The 22848-nt window shown below is 39.8% G+C and overlaps 1 protein-coding gene across 3 annotated transcripts in view; it reads right to left on the reverse strand.

Annotated features, from left to right (window-relative positions):
* LOC126366519 (paired box protein Pax-6-like) overlaps window positions 1–22848 on the reverse strand; it is a 48162-nt gene that overhangs the window by 8646 nt on the left and 16668 nt on the right. For all 3 annotated transcript variants that reach the window (XM_050009659.1, XM_050009658.1, XM_050009657.1), the window contains exon 3: window positions 10572–10712. In XM_050009659.1, coding sequence (XP_049865616.1) covers window positions 10572–10712 — 141 coding nt within the window. The remainder of the gene's footprint in view (window positions 1–10571; window positions 10713–22848) is intronic.

The following is a 22848-nucleotide window of genomic DNA, read 5'->3' on the forward strand; positions in this document are numbered from 1 at the left end:
TCACAGCTACAGACGCCCATCGCGCTCCTCGCGTAACGGCTTGGGACCAACATGGCGTCATACTCTACATATCAGATAACCCAATATAGCCTCATAATTATCTTTAATAAAATTTTCATGTTTGTCTCTACCGTATCAAAAATTCTATGTTTACATTACTACGTAATTCTTCTTCTTCTACTATCGTATGGGTTCTGAGGTGGAGTACCAACCTCATCAACCTTGATGCACTATGGATACTTGGGTTACTATGGAGCCGCCAAAGGCCCCTGACATGACTCATGTAACGACTTTAAATCAGTAAGTAGTAACCGGGACCAACAACTTAACGTGCCTTCCGAAGCACGGATTGTCTTACTTTCGGACAATCACATGATCAGCCTGTAATGTCCTAACCAAACTATGGATCTCAAAGTGATTTTTGTAATATGTCCCCATCGGGATTCGATCCCGGGACCTCCGGATTGTGAGCCCAACGCTCAACCACTGGACCACGGAGGCCGTTTTGTAATTGATTTATATTGTTAACTAAATAAGTACTATAACTACATGTATGTAAGTTTGGTCCAGTCGTAATTGCTTATTTACAAGGTATCGATTACATAAGACACAATAGCTGATACTATTTCGTTTGCTCGCACATAAGCACCTTTAAATCCAATACATGTTCTCGTGTTACGACACATCCGTCGACCGTAAGCCGGCGGCCATTTAACTATTAGACCATAATTCGGGGTTGCACTTCAATGGCTTTACCTACTGACCCCCCAAAAGTGTTTGACATGAAATACCTAAAGTTCACTACTCAAATCCCTTAATTGGATACGTGGAGCTGCGTAAGCGACGTTCATGTACTCAATGTACTGCCGACCTTGTTGGAAGCGTACTTTAACTGTTACCTAAACAACGTTGCCCCAAGGATTTACTTAATTTTGTTAGGTTGTTTTGCTTTACACGAAAAGATTAACCTACTCGTATGAACAATATTTTCATAGTATCAAATAGGAGTATATTTATGGGTGGCTACGGTGTACTTTTTAAGTATTTAAAATAAATGTAAACATTTTCTCGGTGATGCGCGCTTGATCGATTATTTTAATAATGTAATAGTGTGCAGTGCGATGATCACACGACCCCAGCGAGTTCCATAAAATGTGCGCGCACGCAACACGGGCCTGTAACGTGAGTCGTGCACCGGTATTACGCAGCGCCCACCAACGTTTTATAATAAAACCTATACGTAATCGTGGCTAGCCCGCTCTCAGTTAGACTTAGCTTCGAGAGATAATACGTATTTTGTATTAAGTAGATATTTTATTGTGCGTTTGTGATAATTAAGGTTTTCTTCTTCTATCATGTGGGTTGTGAGGTGAATTGGACCAACCTCATCAACCCTGGTGTCAAAGTTATTATTGAGCCGCCAAAGGCCCCTGACATGGCTCATGTAACGACTACTTACTTACATCAGTAAGTAGTAACCGAGACCAACGGCTTAACGTGCCTTCCGAAGCACGGATCACCTTTACTTTTGGACAATCAGGTCAGCCTGTAATGGTCTAACCAAACCAGGGATCAAAAAGTGATTTTTCGGATATGTCCCCACGGGGATTCCAACCCGGTAAAATAACTTAAGAACACTCTAGTAGTGTTAAAATAGTTCACAGACATTCATGACAAGATCGTTTTGTCAACGTCATCCTCCTGCCTTATCCCATTCTAAGTGGGGTTCGGCCAACACAGTATTGTTCTTCCATTCAACTCTAATTAATTGTCATCTCAGTACCTACTATCAAACAGAACGACCAGGGGGTAAAAAGGCCACATCGAAGCAATTCATCTAAGAAAGCAATATTGCTATTTGACAATTGTTTGCATTGCGCACTTACTTTTTTATGCGCAAATGTCAAATTGCAATATTACTTTCTTAGATGAATTGCTTCGATGTGGCCATTTTAACCCGCCTGTTCAATACAATTAGTGATTATATTTCAATAAGATAAGATCGGGCCTATGCCCAGCAGTGGGCGTCATACGGCTGATGTATAAGATAACATAATTTTACAATCGTCGCAAATGCGCGGTAACAATTACATCTGTCAAAGTGCGTAAGCTAGTGTTGTGACGATCATTAGCACAGTGATGTATCAGTCGATATTAGGTCAATCGATTCTTTTCTATCTAACAGTACTCACACCTTTCACACACATATCCGTCTTTACTTCCTACCTCTATACCCTAATACTCGTGTACTTTTCAATCCAAGATAGTTCTGGGGGGTTACATCGAAGCAATTCATCTAAAAAAGCTATATTGCTGTTTGACATTTGTTGGCATTGCGCACTTATCTTAATATGCGCAAATGTTCATCATCATCATCACCAGCCCATTAACGTCCCCACTGCAGGGGCACCGGCCTTCCCTATGAATGGATAGGGAGATCGGGCCTTAAACTACGACGCGGGCCCAGTGCGGATTGGTGGTTATTAACGACTGCTAATGCAGCCGGGACCAACGGCTTAACGTGCCTTCCGAAGCACGGAGGAGCTCGAGATGAAATCTTTTTGCGCAAATGTTAATTAGCAATATTGCTTTTTAGATGAATTGCTTCGAAGTGGCCATTTTAACCCCCCTGTTTTTTTGTCAATACTTATATACTTAACATACTCACAGTTCTAAATGAATGCATAACCGCCAATCTTTAACTCGATGAGATTATTTTATGATTTCGTGCAACTAAAACGGTCTTGCAATCTACATAATTGTGACAATGTTGCCTATACATGAATGCATCTGTGTGAGGCAACGAGATATACACACGTGTCGTGATCGCTATCGGCACTATGTAAACAACCGACTGAGAAAAACAATTTGAATAGGCACCTCATCTAGGTAAACTGTACTTAGGAATTACATTATTATAACCAATCCTAAACATGAAACACATGAATGTGGAGGAAGTGTGTCAGGATCGAAGCAAATAGAGTTCTATAGTCTCTGCTTACCCCAGTGGGAAATAGGCGTGAGTTTATGTATATATGTAATCCTAAACATACATAAAGTTTAGTATCTCATTAGATGTTCAAATTGCGCGAAATATCCAATGTTATCAACGGTAATCGGATATTCGGTCGCTTATTTACCTAAACTTCATAAAATCCCACGAAAGTATGGAAGCGGCTTCTGGAGACAATTTGTTTTGATAATAAAAATCCCAGCATCGAACAAAATGTAACGATGATGTAATAACATTTTATTGGCTTACGTATCACAAATGTTTGTTTTCAACTATCTGTTCTAGTCAATCCCGGTTTGCGAGAATTTTTCAAAATAAGAGTGCTACTCGTAGTCACTTAGTCCAGCAACCATTAGGTAAAGAAGCGCCTAAATATCCCATAACTGATGATCAATTACGGCAGCTACAAATGCTGCTTAGTTAGGATGAGTTTCAGATAGTAATTTCCCATTCGAAAAAATCACATTTAGAAAGCTTGTAAAAATAAAGTGCGTTGTACACTTGAAGTGGTTTTGGCAAGGAAAACATCGTCGGATGAAAAGACGGTAAGTATTACAGAAACAATGAGCGAGTGAGAACTTACGGAGTCTCCGTAGGTTCTTTCGAACGGATGGGCGCTAGTAACGCCCATTATTAGCGTTAGTTATTTTTAACGTTATCGCATTATTTTTTACCTGTGGTATCACTACTGCAGCGCCCTCTGGCGAGCCACTTAACTTTTGGTTGCCAATTTTTCAAAATGGCTACAATCCGCGCCTTCTAACTTCTCCGCACCCCGCAATTTTGTTTTTGTTTAAACCGCTGACGTTATTCAACCCCCTTGTGCCACAAACACACCTATTGTACACACAACAACTCAAAAATACATCATAACACTTCAAACATTCGAAAAGTGGTGAGTGATAATTTTAGTTCCCGCGCGACCCCTTGGTAAGTGATTTTACTTTTTGTAAACACTATTTTCAGTATTATATTCCCGCCTAGCCTACGCTCAACGGCCACCAGGGGAAGCTGGTGCCCGGCGTAGCTATAGAATTTGGTGCCTCCTGTGAGGATTAGTCCTCAAAACATTCTTTGTCGACCGCGTTTTCTCGTGTTACCCGCCATTTTCTTGTTAGAAAAAATTGGAAATTATTTTCTATGTATTTCAGCTTTCTTCGAATTTAAACCTTAATAATCCGCCTTATAACTACTACTACTACTGTAATTTACATATTTTTTGTGTGTGTAAAGTGGCATAATCGCATATTTTCTTATAATTTTGTCCACCGCATTTTTCTTGTGTGTTGCGTCACTATGGCGCCACCCACTGAGAAAGATTTTCGCAAAAAAATATACATTCTCGAATCACGCCGCGATGCTTATTATGCACGTATGCAACGTATTTATGATAGCCGTCCTTCTATTTCAAAGGTAGAATCTTGTGATTTATTTCTTTCACAATGTGAAACAATTGACGACATCCGCAAGGAATTTATGGCCACCATTAACGACATAAATTCACTGAATATGGAGTTAGATCCCGAATTCATTCCTGATTTTAATTCATGGAGTGGTTTTGAAGACATTTATTGTGCTATTCGACATACAAAAAATGTATTGAATCGTAATGTAAAACAAGACGAACAGCCTAGGTCGTGTTACGCGAAATTACCTCCCATCGAGATACCTGATTTCAATGGGAACCCCGCACAATGGAGTTTATTCTATGAAACCTTCAAATCCACTGTTCATTCCAACATGTCGCTATCGAAGTCTGAGAAGTTATATTACTTGTTGGGACGTTTGAAGGGACCCGCGCAGCTAGTATTTTCCGGCATAAGTCCCACCGCTGATAACTACGAATGCATTTGGAACGCATTAGTAACCAAATATCAAGACAAGCGTTTTTTAGCAAATGTATTTCTTGACAACATTTTTGATTCAAAGGCTTTGCCGAACCCCGCTACCGCGTCTCAGTTGGAAACGTTTATAGATAAGTTTGCCGCATCTGTCGCCGCGCTAAAACAATTAAATATTGTAGGCCTGAGCGATTATATTTTTATTTATCTCGCTTTGAAACGTTTGGACCGTGACACCGCAAAAGCATTTGAAATGTTTGTTCGTGACACTGACATACCTACTTATGATCAGTTTATCGACTTCATGAAGGGCCAAGTTAAGATTATACAACGCACTAACAACACGGCTACTTCGTCGAAAGTTGTTCAAAAGGATGTTGTTAAACCAAAAATGGTTTCCCCTCCTAAAATTACGCATACTTACATTTCCGCGACTTCTCATAATAATTCTGACTCTGTATGTTCTTTGTGTAATGCAAATCACGAACACATTTACAACTGTAAAGCATTTCTTGACATGTCCCCCGCAAACAGACATACATTTATTATGGAAAATAAATATTGTACTAACTGTCTCAGTTCCAAACATAAATGGACCGCTTGTAAAAGCACGAGTTCTTGTCGCAATTGTGGCTATCGACATCACACTTTAATTCATTTATCTAAAACCGCTTATGTAAACGAGGATAGAAAGTTGTCCCGTACTCCTCTCGTAAAACCGCAGGTGGACAAACCGCAGCAAGTCTCATCAACGCCGCAAGACGCCGAGTCACCCCACCACGCTGATCGACATGCAACGACGTCGTGTATGCCGGTCTCTCTCCCGCAAAGACCTCAGCCGCATAACCATGTCTCTTCTCCCGCTCCCGCACACTCGGTGGACGTACCCATCGCAGGCAGTGTTTCTTATCTGTCTGCTGATAATCCGCGCGCGAATTTTAACTCGCAGAACCCGCCACTTAGTACATCTGTTGTATTAGGTACCGCTTGTGTTTACGTCCGCGATCGTTATGATAATCTCGTCCTATGTCGTTGTATTATCGATCCGGGCTCGCAAAACAACTTCATTACCGCTTCTTGTTGTCGCAAATTAGGGTTAAACATTGAACAATTAAACCGCAAAACTATTATTAAAGGTTTAGGTGACCATTCGAGTACCGCTCGCGGAAAAACACATTTAACTTTTCATAGCCGCGTAAACGCTGAGCAAAGCTACTCGATGGACACTCTAGTCCTCAATACAATCACCGAAAAGTTGCCAACCGTCCCGATAAATATTTCATCGTGTGACTATTTAAAAACAATACCGCTCGCTGATGATAACTTTTCTTCGCCCTCTGATATTGAGATTCTTATCGGTGCTAAACTGTTTGTTGACATTCTATTACCGGATAAAATAGTCGGACCGCCGTACTGTCCGTCCGCTTTTTCCACCACTCTCGGTTATATAGTGATGGGCGATGCTCAGGTTGATACGGAACCCGTAAGTTCTGTTTCTTACTTCGCTACCGGCGAATCTATACATGACGATCTGGAAAAGTTCTTCAAGTTAGAGGACTTAAAAGATAAACCCGTTTTATCTCATGACGATCGAGAGTGTGAGTCATTTTATCAATCGACAACCTTACGTGACGGCTCTGGACGTTTTACCGTAGGACTACCTTTTAAAGAGAACCCTAATTTACTAGGCGATTCATTAAAAACCGCACGCAATCGTTTTTTATCTCTTGAACGCAAGTTTCAAAAAAACCCGCATTTTAAAGCCAGATATGACGAGGTCATACGCGAGTACCTAGACAAGGGTTATTTACTAGAAATACTCGAACCCAAAACCAATAGTGAGGGTTTTGTTTTACCGCATCACGGGGTACTTCGCGAAGATAAATCGTCTTCAAAACTTCGCATTGTTTTGAACGCAAGTGAGAAAACCAGTTCCGGTACCTCACTCAATGACATTCTACATACTGGCCCCGCATTACAATCGGATTTGTTTAATATTTTATTGAATTTTAGACTGTTTGGTACCGCTGTAACCGCAGACATTCGTCAAATGTATTTACAAATACTTACCCGCGAGCAAGATCAACCTTATCAACAAATTATTTACCGTTTCGACCCCCGCGAACCTCTACGTTTCTTCGCTTTTAACCGCGTTTGTTTTGGGCTTCGCTCGAGTCCTTTCTTGGCTATCCGCACCATTCATGAGCTCGCTCATCAAGAGAGAGAAAGGTTTCCTCTCGCAGCGACGCTCGCGTTCCGCGACTTATATATTGATGACATAGCTAGCTCGTTCGCTACAACGGACGAAGCAGTTACCGCCGCGCAACAGCTGATTGATATGTTCAGCGCCGGTTGTTTTGAAATGGTTAAATGGTCGAGTAATGCCCGCGACGTTTTATCCACCGTTCCTGAATCGCACCGCTTAACAGACCCTGTCGATCTCGATAAGGATGAATCTTTGAAAATATTAGGAATGCAATGGTTTCCCGCGAGTGATTTATTCAAGTTCACGATCACTCCGTCCGATCGAGTTTGTACAAAACGCAATATGTTGTCCACTATCGCCCGCTTATGGGACATTTTAGGTCTTGTAGGACCGGTGATTGTTACCGCGAAAATTCTAATAAAGGAGTTGTGCTCGCTCAAGCTCGACTGGGACGACACTCCACCCGACTACATAGTCCACGCGTGGGATCGTTTCCAACTGGAGTTACCGCTTCTTTCTAATTTCAATTTCCCGCGACATTTAAATGTATTTTCGCATAGTGATGTGGTTATTGTAGGATTTAGCGATGCAAGTGAGAAGGCGTACGGGGCTTCTGTTTATTTACATGTTGACAATAATGGTACTCGCTCCACCACCTTGGTGTGTGCGAAGTCAAAAGTGACCCCAAGTAATCATGTAGTCACCATGCCGCGACTTGAGCTGATGGCAGCGTTACTTCTCGCGAAACTTATCCGATCTGTTGTTGATACCTACTCAACCCGCTGTCATATTAGAAATATTTACGCGTTTTCGGATTCAACCATTGCCTTGCATTGGATTAATTCATCCCCGCACAGATTACAGACCTTTGTCGCGAATAGAGTGTCTAAAATCATCGCTTTGTTACCCGCGAAACACTTTTGTCATATACCGGGAGTGACAAATCCTAGTGATTGTTTATCTCGCGGCTTGTTGCCTTCGCAACTTATAAATCATTCGCTGTGGTTTACGGGCCCTTCTTGGATGTCAATGGACGAGAAGGACTGGCCCATAACACCGTTCAAGCCGGACGCTTCAGTCGACGTACCTGAGACGAAAGTGATTTCTCTCACATCTACTACCGCGGTAGATGAAACTCCACTGCTGTGTCAACTCGCCGCCCGCTGTTCCTCTTGGACTAAACTTTTAAGAACGACTGTTTATATTTACCGCTTTTTACATGTTTTACCCCGCTCTGACTTTATTTCCGCAACAGATTTAAACTTCGCTGAAAATAAAATTTTATCCGCTTTGCAATCCGCTCATTTTAAAGACGAACTTAAAAACATAACCGCTAGTAAACGCTGTCAAAAGAAAATTCAAAAGCTCAGTCCTTTCATTTCACACGGCCTTATCCGTGTCGGAGGCCGCTTGAAAAACTCGCACCTTTCTTTCGATCAACAACATCCCATTTTATTACCACGGAAAGATCGCATAGTTGATCTAATTGTCGATCATTATCATCGCAAGCACTGTCACGCCGGCCCGAACTTGTTGTACAGTTTACTTAGACAGCAGTACTGGATTATTACCGGGCGCCGCACTATTCGTACACGGATAGACAAATGTAACTTTTGTTTCCGCACTTGTCCAAAACCCACGTTTCCTATTATGTCCGATTTACCATCTGTCCGCACTCAGGTGGTTCCGAAGGCTTTCATACATACAGGATGTGACTATGCCGGACCGCTAAGTATTACGCTAAAGCGTGGACGTGGTATACACAGTCAAAAAGCGTACATTTGTCTGTTTGTGTGCATGACCACCCGCGCGATTCATATAGAATTAGCATCCGATCTAAGTACCGCTACTTTTATCGCCGCATTCAAACGTTTTCTTTCCCGCCGCGGTCCCATTTCAGTTTTACATTCGGACAATGGTACCAATTTTGTTGGTGCAAAATCATTTTGTACCGAACTTTTTAACTTTATAACTTCAGATAGTTACCGCCGCGCTTTAGTTTACGAACTTTCCGATTATAAAATCGAATTTAAAAATATTCCGCCGAATTCACCGCACTTTGGTTCTTGGGAACCTCTAATTAAAACGGTTAAAACGCACCTGTTTAGGGTGATAGGATCACAAATCCTCACTCTAGAGGAAATGAACACGGTCTTGTGTCAAATAGAAAACATTGTTAACTCGCGCCCTCTATGTAGTACATTGTCACAAGATCCAAGTGAACCGCTCGCTATAACTCCCGCGCATTTCTTAACACTAACCCCGCTTAAGTTTTTACCAGCGGCCCCAGTCGACGACAAGCCTTTGCATCTATTAGACAGATATCAGCTGTTAGACAAACTAGTTCAGTCTTTTTGGGACAAGTGGTCCCTAGAATATTTAAACACGCTTCAATCGCGACAGAAATGGAATTTTCCTGTTTCCAATATTAAACTTGGTACTGTCGTTCTTGTCATTCAAGACAACAAGGTTCCGCCTTTGCAGTGGGAGTTAGGCATTGTTACCGATGTACATCCTGGTAAAGATAATGTTATCAGGGTTGCTACAATTAAAACTTCTAAGGGTAGTTTCAAACGGCCGATTGTTAGGTTGTGCCCTTTACCCACACAGTAGTTTTAGTTTATTTTTTATTACCGCAGACACTTATGCTGCGTTTAGGATAGTAGTTATAAGTGTTTCTTATTTTTTTTTTTTATGTTATTTTCGCATTCGCGTTTTTTACGCTAATTTTCTTTGAAAGTTCACCCTTTCAAGGCGGGGTGTGTAGTAACGCCCATTATTAGCGTTAGTTATTTTTAACGTTATCGCATTATTTTTTACCTGTGGTATCACTACTGCAGCGCCCTCTGGCGAGCCACTTAACTTTTGGTTGCCAATTTTTCAAAATGGCTACAATCCGCGCCTTCTAACTTCTCCGCACCCCGCAATTTTGTTTTTGTTTAAACCGCTGACGTTATTCAACCCCCTTGTGCCACAAACACACCTATTGTACACACAACAACTCAAAAATACATCATAACACTTCAAACATTCGAAAAGTGGTGAGTGATAATTTTAGTTCCCGCGCGACCCCTTGGTAAGTGATTTTACTTTTTGTAAACACTATTTTCAGTATTATACTCCCGCCTAGCCTACGCTCAACGGCCACCAGGGGAAGCTGGTGCCCGGCGTAGCTAGGCGCCTTACTAATATACCTAATTCTGTATAAATCGTGGTTTTATATTCGTATATTTCATATTCATAAACATATTATGATAGTGAAGAAACTTCAAAATTAAGGAGTATCTACGTATATATGAGCGTTAAAGCTGATAGCCTGTGACCGTTATGTTTAGGGATTTTATCCATATGAGGACTTCACCCAAGTGCCACAATGTCTTTTCATAAAAACTGCACTACCTATTTGGCCGATGGCCTGAGACCCAACCGTACGGTTCATATTTTTATCTTGGAATGAGTGCTGTAGCTCTGGGTTACAAGTGTGAGTTTATGTCTGCATCAAGAAACTTACCTTCAGATATGAGTCTTTCGCGGATCTCCCAGGCGAAGATGGTGGGGTTTTCCCGCTTGTACTGCTCGATCTTGGAAACCACGGCCGGAGTCGCCACTTTCGGCTTGCTGCCACCAATCAGACCAGGCGGCCGCAGGGTTCCTGTCAATTAATTATTTTCATAAATACAAGTAACGTAACCGTCTATAATTAACTATCATAATTTTTACCATAATTTCGTCCACGTGGACTTCAGTTATTATATTAGATAATAGGTATAGCCTTTATTGCTTAGGAATAAAGTAGCTTTCTACAGGTGAAATAATTTATAAATTCCTTTCAGTAGTTCCAGATATTACTAGTTACAAACAAAATAGTTTATTTTTTCTTTATAAATTATGAAAAAATATTAGAATATTATGTATACAATTAGTCACATATACAGGGGTTAGTGACATCGTACCGAATACTGAGGGGGATTCAGACCATCATTCTGAGTTAATTTCAAGTGTAATTTTCCGTCGCCCGGTTTTACACCCCGTACGAGTACAGTACAGGTAGCCATATGGGTACGTATGGGTGTTAGTAACGAAAACTTTGGAGGATGATTCGACCATGATTCTGAGTTGATATCATCCCTCAAATATTTCGTTACGGTATCACTAACAGCTTGTTATTTTTTTTATAATTACCTATGATTTTTTGAATAAATTTTCAAAACAATTTCAAAACTTACATTCGACACTTTGGGCAATACTTAATGCAACAAAACAAATATTATTGCAATACTATTGGTATTTTCTGAGAAATGTGTGGATATACATATTTAAATCCATACATACACCGGCCCAAATCACTACGAATATTGTTTGATTTCAATAATATTAACCTCTATAATTACCGTCTTTGTTTGAAATCGGTAACGCGGGTAAGATGTTAGAAACAATGTAGTAAGTAGACATAGATTTAAAACATCATACAATATAAGCTTCTCCTGTTACTTCAAATGTACCAACAGCTACGGTAACGCCTACACTGAACTATTATTTTAAACAATTAAACAACTCGTTGCGATCCGTTCACCTGTATAATAATAACGTAGAGATACTTTAGCAGTCATTCCCTGCGAGGATGCAATTAATATGCCACAATACTTGTTTATCATTTATATCTTTGAATCAACACGTAATAAAAGTAAAAAACTTACAGGAAACGAGTTTTCGTATATCTTTTAAAGGATTTGCGGACGTGCTCATATCCAGTTGTCAAAGTACTTACAATAATTTCTAAATAAATTGAAAAAATTGAAGCAATAAACTGCCACCTGCCGTTCGACAATACAATAAAATGTTTAATCAAATTTTAAGCTCCGAATAAAAATGCCAATAATAGCGACACGTTACCGATTGATGCAATTTCATTGAGTGCTAAACGTGAGTAACCGCGGTTCACTTGTCGTGAATCAATTCTTTAGCAAACCCAACAACTTCTTTACAAGTACGCGATTCTTAACTCCACAACATACGGCTGAAAACGACTTTCAACAACGACACGTTCAACTTTGCATCGAAATGCATAAAAATACCGTAGACGTGCGGAGACTCTCGAAAAAATTGATAATCGAGAACAACGTTCAAAGAATTACAATGTAAACTTCAAATTGGTATTAATTACAGAATCATCGACATCAGCTAAATGAAGTTCGCTACGAGGTATGAATTTTAATAGAATTTATGACTGTCCCACGCATACCTCGTTTACAAGCAGTCCGTTTGCACCTACCCGCAAATAAATTAATAAAAGAACAAATAAGTTAAAAAAGGTCTAATTCTAAGAATGTGCATTCTCAAGTTTTAGTCGCATTCAATGTATTCTAATTATAATTTAAGTATTTTTATAATTTAAAGCAAACTCATAAGATACTTTCATTAGAATCGTTACTTCCAGTAAATTGCTCTACAAAATATATAAATATATTATATTATTAATAGAATATAACTTATAGAATGTTTCTTTGTACAGATACATAGGTGGATACAGATCACACGCACAAAGGGCAGATCGTTAGAATTGTAAGACCGACCTCACCAACCCTAGTGCAAGGGCTATTGTTGAGTCGCGGAGTTTTTTCAGTAAATAGGATATCGAACCCAATCTCAATCATGACAATAATACAAATCAGTCGTGAGCTTAATTAGACTACCAGACCATGATATTTTTCGTCGTCTCTTATTGTCGGTTCACCTCAGATAGTATTAACTACTTGACCGGACAAACTGGGCTCCCCATTTGAGGGCTCTCAGCCGGTACAAAATTTAAAATAATAGACTTGAGGGTGCCCTGGTGGGCGCAACTTTTGCTCCGGGCGTATTTTGAGATATTTGAAAGAATCGACCGACTCTATTGGGCTGATGGCGATAAGCGCTTAAAGAGAGAAAACCTCAGTCACTATCGGGGTATTGAAGTGTTGGTTGTCGCGAGCTGATTGGCTACCTAATCAGCTCTAAATGTATTTACGTAAATAGTTGACTCATATTAGGCTTCAGCTGTATATCGGCGTTTTACCAATGCCTATAACACATAACTTACAGGAGCGACGAGATATCAAAATTTAAGTTATGCCATTTGTTTTGCTCGTCTCTTTCAAAGCTCAGACTATCGCAAAACATAAATTGGATTATGACTTGGAGCGCTAGGCAAAAAGTAGTGGATGCCGCAATGCCTAAATCAGTTAGATAATGGATGAGTGCGTGTTCCAGGACAATTACTTACGTAAAAACGCATTGAGCGCGGCATTCCAGCGGGCGGCGCGCGCTCCGTTTTTACCCAGGAGTCGCTGCGCCCGCGCACACCGTCTCCATACCGATAACACGCTGAATTATTCATAGCAATATTTATATTCGCATTTTTGTCAACGCCATTCACAGAAAATTCATACGGGTCTTTATGTCTTGATAAAATTAAAGCTTAACTCCCTAAATGGTACGCGACACAAAAAGTAATGCACATCGAACCATAATCGTCAGTCAACCGCTGAACTAAAATGTAAACAAGCATATAAAGTAGTTGGCTACTAACATTTAAGTCAATAACCGCAATAACAAGCCATATTGGTGTGTTTATAATATAGAAACTTTATGAATACCAACCAGCTCTATGTAATAATTAGGCAAAGTAACGTGGAAAGTTGCGTGCCACAAAACTGTAAGAAGCGAACACATATTTGCAATAATAATTTCAGCATAGATTTAAAACATAGAGATTATATTCATAAGTTTATTAACATGCTAATGGAAACGAATAGAAATATGTACGCAAGAGCTAGTTAATATAAAGTAAACCACGTTTATATAATGTACGTACCACGTACGTACGTATAATTTACCTCTCTTGCAGGTTTTAAGTATATTTGATCCACTTTTTGTTCAATTTTAAATCAATATAATAATAATTGAAACAAAGACATTTATTAGGAATGGATAACGGGACGTTCTTAATTAACTAAGTCACTCAAAACGGTAATTTAGCGACGCAAAATTAATTGGTTGGGAATGCGAACGGATCACTTTACATTTATGTAGTCATTACAATCAAAATCTTGTAAAAACATAAGTGTGTGTGTAATATAAGTATGATGGCGGTGATGAGAAGGTGCTATACCTCGACCGTTACAGCAACGCCGTCGGCATTTGACTGCTACGAATTCACAAGTACCCGCCTTTCACCATGCTCTATGTTTTGCCGTAGAGATTGAAAATCCATATAGTTGTTGGAGAGGGCCGCCTACAACCGAGCCTCTCTCTTGATTGATAGGTAAATTGCGGGAGGCCGGCACACTGATCATTTTGCGATAATTAAATCGGCTAGCAACGTAATCGCATGACCGGGGCCAATTACTGGCGCGGCCTAGGCAGAGGTGGATCGTGTGAGGTTCTACTGCCGCTGAAATTGTTGCTAAATGTCTATTATTTGCGTGAAACGTAGGTACGCGCGTGCTCCCGGCGCGCTCTTGCTGCCGACTTACTGTACTTAACTACATATTAAACGACTGAACTAACTCTACTAAATACCAACGTTATTTCTTTTGCTAATTTCATAATTTAACATGTTCTACTTTTTACTATTGCAGTGGATTCCAATGCCATAAAGTTAGCCTCCACGTCATTGCGAGAGAAGCTGCACATACAATTCATAACACTAACGAGGTGTCGAAACATGTCATTATGTTTTTGTGGTTTTCAATTTAATGGGACAGTTGCAAAACAAAGAGGAACAATTAATCATCGATACTACCGCTAAGGAAGTGAGAGTTATAAAGGGCACAATGCACACCCAAAACGTCGGTTAATAAATTTCCACACAAGCGTCATTTATGGGCGTTTAAAGTCATTACACGGTGCCTCTACAAAGAGGGACAAGATCTTTGTGAACAGTACTGAAAGGGCCGAATCCAGTTAATTAAATTTGTATTAAAAGTGGCTCTTTATATGAGTGGTGGCGTGGCGCTAGCGGCGCGGAGTGCAGCGTCATGCAGCTAATAGATCAAAATCTTTAGCGGCGAAGGTCTGGATGGCTCTGATTTATTGAAGTTAATGCAACCTCGTGTTAACGATGCCTGATTCGGTGATTGATCGACTTTTTGTCGAAAATGTAAACTAGATCGCGGTTGCTTCTTCAGAAGCAATTATTTCGACATACTTAATTTTTTGTCCTTCCTTTTGTACAATATTTACCGTGTCATTTATTGTTGAGCCGGTGTATAATTAAAAATTAATGTTTTGTCACTACTGCGGCATGGCCGTCATTATCTATTTTCACCGTCGTAATTTATTGATATTTTTACCGAAGTATAAGTGCAGTACAAACCGTGACGGTGTTCTAACGGGTTATTAAGGCGCCAGTAGGTGCTATGGTGTTAAACGCGAGCCTTCCGCGGCCAACGTTCCCATTGTCATGCTAATCCCTGACGCCACTGTGTGTACCACTATACCACAAGTTCCATACACCAATCAGTCACATAAAACACTTTTCCAACAAAACCATAACACCCAAAATATTTTGGTTCAATGATTGTAAAACTATATTTAGACAGAAATAAATTGCCCACTGGTGATTTCTTTATTCTTTTTTATTACACATAATTGAAAATTCTTAATCTGAAGAGTTCTGATTGAAAATATAGGTAAACTCAAAGGGTAAGTTATCAATATTAACTACTATATACACAAAGAGTTATAAATACTTATTTCATTTTGTCATTCTAGATTATTCAGTATCCAAATTATAAAAATATGGAATATAGCACAGTAATCGTATATTGAAATCTTTCTACATGTGTCAGTATTTTCACATATGGTGTCATTACATATAGTTACCTACTTCCGATGCTTGAAAACCCCATACGTGGATCTAATCTAAAAATAAAGTATAGTCGACGGTAAAGACCATTAAAAATTCAAATTAAGCTACAAGAATTGGAGCAGAAAAAGAAAAAGCTGCTTGTGAAGCAAAGAATGTCAAGCCCAGTAATTCAATTTTGATTATAGGACCAAACGCTAAATACGGCTTCATTACACGCAGCGGCGATCCGCAGACAATCTTCTTGAGTAGGTATCATTAGCTACCCACCAAATTTACATCCAAATAAAATGACTGGTTTAATATGAAATTACTCGCTCTGTGATTTCGGTTGCTTTGTATACTCAAATTATCCTAGGACAATTCACAAAGCAAATAAATGTTCACATTGCCACATGACTTTATACAGTTTCTTTGTAGAATCCCTAAGATTAGTCTAATTTCAGTGTAATTTGTTCCTAAACGTGTAATTCTAAGATGATTGTAGAATAAAATTATAATTAGTGTATTTTGTAATGTTTTTAAGATTTTAAAGAAGAAGATGATGATGAAGAAGATGAAGGTGGATGGATGAAGAAATAAAATGTAAGACATGAGTTTACTCGAATTTATTAATCACTAAGAAAACCAAAGTTACACAAAAATATAAATAAGTATTTGGAACTTTTAAATCCTAAGGGTACATTCCAGGTATTCAAGGCCACTGGTCATTCGTTAAGCATTATTAAAAAAAATAAGAAAGGTATTATAAAAACCTCCCTAGCTCGTTTGCCCTCGGCGGCGGGAAGGAAGCCGAGCCGACTAGAAGCAGCTACCAATAAGCTGTAGCTGTAGCAGTAGCAGAACAGCTGTACAAAACACCCGTCATAGAACAGAACAGCCTTCGTAAAACAGCCGTCACAAAACACCTTCGCAAAACAGCCATCACAAAACAGCCATCCCAAAACACCTCCTGTCGGAGGTCGAGAAGCCACGTATGCGGCCAACGTACGATGACGTCGATGCCACGACGCTGGGACAAAATGGCGGAGCAACGTGTCCACGCCACGGACACCAAAACCACACCAGAATAAAAATTTACGAAGATTTGGCGGCGCGTGCGACGGAGTTGCGGGCCACCGGTCACACGCTTATAAACCGCCCGAAATTCACACTAAAAATCGAAGGTGTGGACACACCCGCTCGGCGGAGCGCTGTCTGGGGAATGCGGCAGCTCGCAGGCGCAGGACTATATAAATCGCCCAATTCAACGCCTACGTCACGGACAAAGCTAGTACGACCTCAATCGTCCGTTAGATGACGCCGCCGTCGCACACTCAACATGCAAGTTATTAACAACTCCAAGGACAGGAGACAGACCGAAAATTCCCAAATATAATTTTGTATTAAATATTGACACCAACATTCTTCAGCAGCTACTTGACAAGGGACTCCAAGATATAGCCTTCCGTATAATATCGGCACACACCATCCTCCGGTTACTGATGGAAAGTCGTCGACTGCGGAGCCCAACGATAGCAAGTCGATGGTCCCGGACCTTCCACTGAACAACGCGAGATGGCGCTGTGTCCAATACTACACAAAAAAGCTATAAAACGGGTCCCCTGTAACTAATCCGGAGGCTGAAAGAAACGGCACTACAATACCTCCCCACCCAAAAGGATTTCCGAGTGAAAAAAAAATAATTAAAAAAATAAAACAAACGAGGAAATCCCAGCTGGCCCTCCAGCTGATCCCTCAAACAAACCAAAACTCAAACCTCCACAAAAATATTCAAGTTTAACTTAAAAGAGAAATAATTTAAAATAAAAAAGTAAAACTATATCAATGAAAATAAATAAAGGCAAAAAATGCCATTCGGTACAAACAGTAAAAAGATAAACTTAAAAAGAATAGAAAAAAAAATAAAGGCAGAAATGCCATTGCCGGCGGAGGCCGCGCAACGTAAAAACTTGCCGAGACGGCACATAAACCACCCGTGCTCACCATGAGCACAACAACATCTGATAGCATCCAAGAAATTCTTCGCATCCAAAAATACTTCGCATCCAAAAAATACTTCGCATCCAAGAAATACTTCGCATCCAAGAAATACTTCGCATCCAAGAAATACTTCGCATCCAAGAAATCGCATCAATAGCGCGCATACGAGCGCCAAAAACATGTCGGTAAGCAAGTCGCAATGACTCATTACAACAATAATACGTGTCCGTAGCAATAACTACGTCCACCAACGAACACTAACGACTTCAAAAGCCATCAGTCACAACCACCACTCCCTCAACATCTTAAAATGGTGGGGAAGTGACCTCACCTTACAATTGGCGAGTGCTCGACCCCAACCATCAACAAACACTAATGACTTCAACAGCCATCAGTCACAACTGCCACTCTCTCAACATCTCAAAATGGTGGGGAAGTGACCTCACCTTACAATTGGCGAGTGCTCGACCCCAACCATCAACAAACACTAATGACTCAACAGCCATCAGTCACAACTACCACTCCCTCAACATCTCAAAATGGTGGGGAAGTGACCTCACCTTACAATTGGCGAGTGCTCGACCCCAACCATCAATAAACACTAACGGCTCAACAGCCATCAGTCACAACTACCACTCCCTCAACATCCTAAAACGGCGGGGAAGTGACCTCACCTTACAATTGGCGAGTGCTCGACCCCAACCATCAACAAACCACACGATTAGGTACTAATCCCTACCTAACGCGAAACAAAAAAAATATAAAAAAAGATATAAAAAAAAAACGACCCAACTTGTTGATGGCGGCGCGGCGTGCCGCCGGTGCTGCCGCGCGTCCACCCGCAAGCTGCTCGGATATAAAGATAGAAAAAAAATAATAAAAATGTATGTGGACAGTGGCAGTATGGGGAACCTAGGGTATGCCCACACGTCCACCGTCCACAATATAATAGGCCACAATTTGCCAGTGGCGGCGCGGCGAGCCCCACAGCGGCCGCGCGTCCACCAGTAAATCGGCTCCTATAACTAACCTAAAAGACAACTAACCTAAGTGATTCCCCAACGCTGCCGGTGTACCCACACCTTCAAAATGTGAAGATGTATAGTACAAGTGGTGGCCCTGCACCACGAAATAATACCTCGTAAATTATTTCATCTTTACGTAATAGACGAAATTTAATTAGACGTCCTTCCAATCCCATGATTAAAAAAAAAATGAATGACCAATGTACTTTAACAAAGATTTAACTAAGTACTAAGTTTTAAAGAAAAAAAATAATCAAAGAATATTTTCATTAACTAAATACCTACTTGAAAAGTAAAAATAAATGCAAATAAACAAAATGCAAATGTAAAAAAAATATAGTTATTTATAAAACTAACAATGTATAAATGTTGTTTATTTAACGTAATTAATCCAATTCAAAAGATTTACTTATTAGAATTTATCCGGTAATAGAATACAAAACTATTAAGCAAACAATAGCTCAACAATAAAAGATCGTACACGTAATACTAACGAGCGTGTAAAAAAAACAAAACCAGTTTATTCGCTATAAGCTCAAAAGGAATGCAAGATAGATAACAAGCATGTAGGTACTTATGTATAGCCGTGGTTATACAACTAAGAACTATAATTTTACTAGACAGCAAGTTAAATGTTTAATTTAAATTAGGCCGAAATGCTTTTATAAATTGTTGCATAATTTGAAAGAATTTACAAATTGTAAATAAACCTTGAGGGTATAAAACAAAAATATAATTCTAAACTCACGCCAAGTTTCATAAAATTTTGAAGAAAAAAGCTGTATAGCAAAGCTAAGCAGTAAACTAGCAACAATAATAATTTTACTCAAGAATGTTAAAAATTTAAAGTTACATTAAAAAAAAACCTTTGTAGGGTATATAATGTTTTGTTTTATAAAAGCAAATTTGTGATAAAAACAAAAAAGTAAGCTCAAAATTTTAAGAAACAATTTAAGAAGTTTAATTATACAGCAAAATAGCTGCAACGCAGTATAATTTTTTTTAACAATGTGATGTTATAAAATGCTATACGAGTTCAAAGTCCAAACTTTAAAAGTATGCAAAGCAAAAGAAATAATATATAATGCAAATGTAGATTTAAAAACACAGTTATACAAAATAGTTTGTAGGTATATGTAAATTAACTTGTTTCGTTTAAAGCACACATCAATATGAATACGATAAATCTTATTCACTAGGGGGTAAATGAAGAAACACCATCACCACACAATTTGTTCTTTTTACACGTTACAAAAAAAAATACACAACGAATGACCAGCCGATCCTCGAGCAAAAGACCGAAGACCGGGGGCGTACCCTGAACCTTTAGACCTCAGTAATCGGGCGCCATGTAATGTTTTAAAAAATTTACGGTAGATTATGAAGAAGAAGACGAAAGTGGATTGATGAAATAAGAAATAAGCAAATGGGTTTACTCAAATTTATTAATTACTAAGAAAACCAAAGTTACACAAAAATATAAATAAGTATTTGGAACTTTTAAATCCTAAGGGTACATTCCAGGTATTCAAGGCCACTGGTCATTCGTTAAGCATTATTAAAAAAAATAAGAAAGGTATTATAAAAACCTCCCTAGCTCGTTTGCCCTCGGCGGCGGGAAGGAAGCCGAGCCGACTAGAAGCAGCTACCAATAAGCTGTAGCTGTAGCAGTAGCAGAACAGCTGTACAAAACACCCGTCATAGAACAGAACAGCCTTCGTAAAACAGCCGTCACAAAACACCTTCGCAAAACAGCCATCACAAAACAGCCATCCCAAAACACCTCCTGTCGGAGGTCGAGAAGCCACGTATGCGGCCAACGTACGATGACGTCGATGCCACGACGCTGGGACAAAATGGCGGAGCAACGTGTCCACGCCACGGACACCAAAACCACACCAGAATAAAAATTTACGAAGATTTGGCGGCGCGTGCGACGGAGTTGCGGGCCACCGGTCACACGCTTATAAACCGCCCGAAATTCACACTAAAAATCGAAGGTGTGGACACACCCGCTCGGCGGAGCGCTGTCTGGGGAATGCGGCAGCTCGCAGGCGCAGGACTATATAAATCGCCCAATTCAACGCCTACGTCACGGACAAAGCTAGTACGACCTCAATCGTCCGTTAGATGACGCCGCCGTCGCACACTCAACATGCAAGTTATTAACAACTCCAAGGACAGGAGACAGACCGAAAATTCCCAAATATAATTTTGTATTAAATATTGACACCAACATTCTTCAGCAGCTACTTGACAAGGGACTCCAAGATATAGCCTTCCGTATAATATCGGCACACACCATCCTCCGGTTACTGATGGAAAGTCGTCGACTGCGGAGCCCAACGATAGCAAGTCGATGGTCCCGGACCTTCCACTGAACAACGCGAGATGGCGCTGTGTCCAATACTACACAAAAAAGCTATAAAACGGGTCCCCTGTAACTAATCCGGAGGCTGAAAGAAACGGCACTACAATTTAAATGTTTGCGAGACTCAGCAGTTTCAGTTATTCCTCGTTTCAGATCAGGATAGTTCACTGAGCAATTTATCCGTCACTCTAGTCAGAGCTAACCGCCAATTTAATATGCATTCTCGTGTATTGAAGTTGTTTATGCGTGCCCATTTCCACCGTCAACGGGGAAACTGTTTGGGCTAGATAATAAGTTTTAAGCTAAGGCTATAGCTGTGTTAAACACGTAAGTGGTAGGACATGACAGCCCAGGGCGGCCCGTATAGGCTTCCGTGGGAACGAACCACGTGACGTTACGAAATCACCACGGGCGAAGGCTGATTGACACTACATAACTACATTGTTGAAGATTTTCCTCGTATTCTACTTTAAACGTTTCTCTGGTGTTTAGTGACGTAACTTAACATGGTGATCAACTACCATGATGTTGAATTGAGACGGTGGTAACCTATGACTACTAAAGTATACAATTGATCATAAAATTACTCGGTATAAATCTTTATATCAGTAACAGACGCTTAAGCTCATTGACGTATAATATGTAACTATAGTCATCGTCATCTCCCTAGCATTGTCACGTTTCATACAGGGTCTACCTATCTATATGTAACTATAGTAACACCTAATATGATGTTCTGATACACACTGAGTGTGAGAGTGAGAAACAGAATTATTTATATTTTTATAAATTATTATAGTGGTTTCAAAACAAATGAAATATACTTTATTGCACACAAACGGAACATATAATTTATACAACAAATAACTTCAGCACAAACAGGTGGCATTATTACTCTGAGGCATTTTCTTCCAGGCAACTACCAAACAGCCAAATTGACAGAAAGGGCCATTAGACGTCTATACAAAAAGTCTTATTACGCCAATGAGAATTTATTCTGGGCGTTTTACGAAAAGTATTCCTTTCTAAATATCAATTATTCAAAGAAAAAAAAAATCAACTCTTACAAAAAATCTTAATCTTTACTTTAAATCAAAAGGCAAGTTTTCTGAGTCATTGCCACCTATCATGCGTGTGTACCTCTCAAGAATTGTGAATGTTCAAATGGCGTAAAATAATATAGGATCCATGTTATTATACAAACGCATCGGTGCTTTTGGTATCGTCCGTTCACGATCCTTGAACAAATACAAAGTGAGCATGTGTCCATTAATAACTGAATTGTATCAAGTGTTGGCTAATGTCGCAGTCGAACCACGCTCGACTTACACTCTACCCTGATATTATATGTTTTAATTGTCCTCGCGAACATTCAAATTACTTTACTAAGGTATTTCGCAAGCCCCGGTATTTGATTCCATATATTCAGTTCTGATTGCGAAGGCATTACAAATTGACTTACTGTGTAATTAAATAAGAACACAAAAGGAAGTGCGGTGTGACTACGTTGTGGGCTTGCTCTGGGTTTGTTTGTTTCAAACCGACGTTTAAAGATAGCGCT

Source organism: Pectinophora gossypiella, chromosome 4 (genome assembly GCF_024362695.1).
Source record: "Pectinophora gossypiella chromosome 4, ilPecGoss1.1, whole genome shotgun sequence".
Taxonomy (NCBI): domain Eukaryota; kingdom Metazoa; phylum Arthropoda; class Insecta; order Lepidoptera; family Gelechiidae; genus Pectinophora; species Pectinophora gossypiella.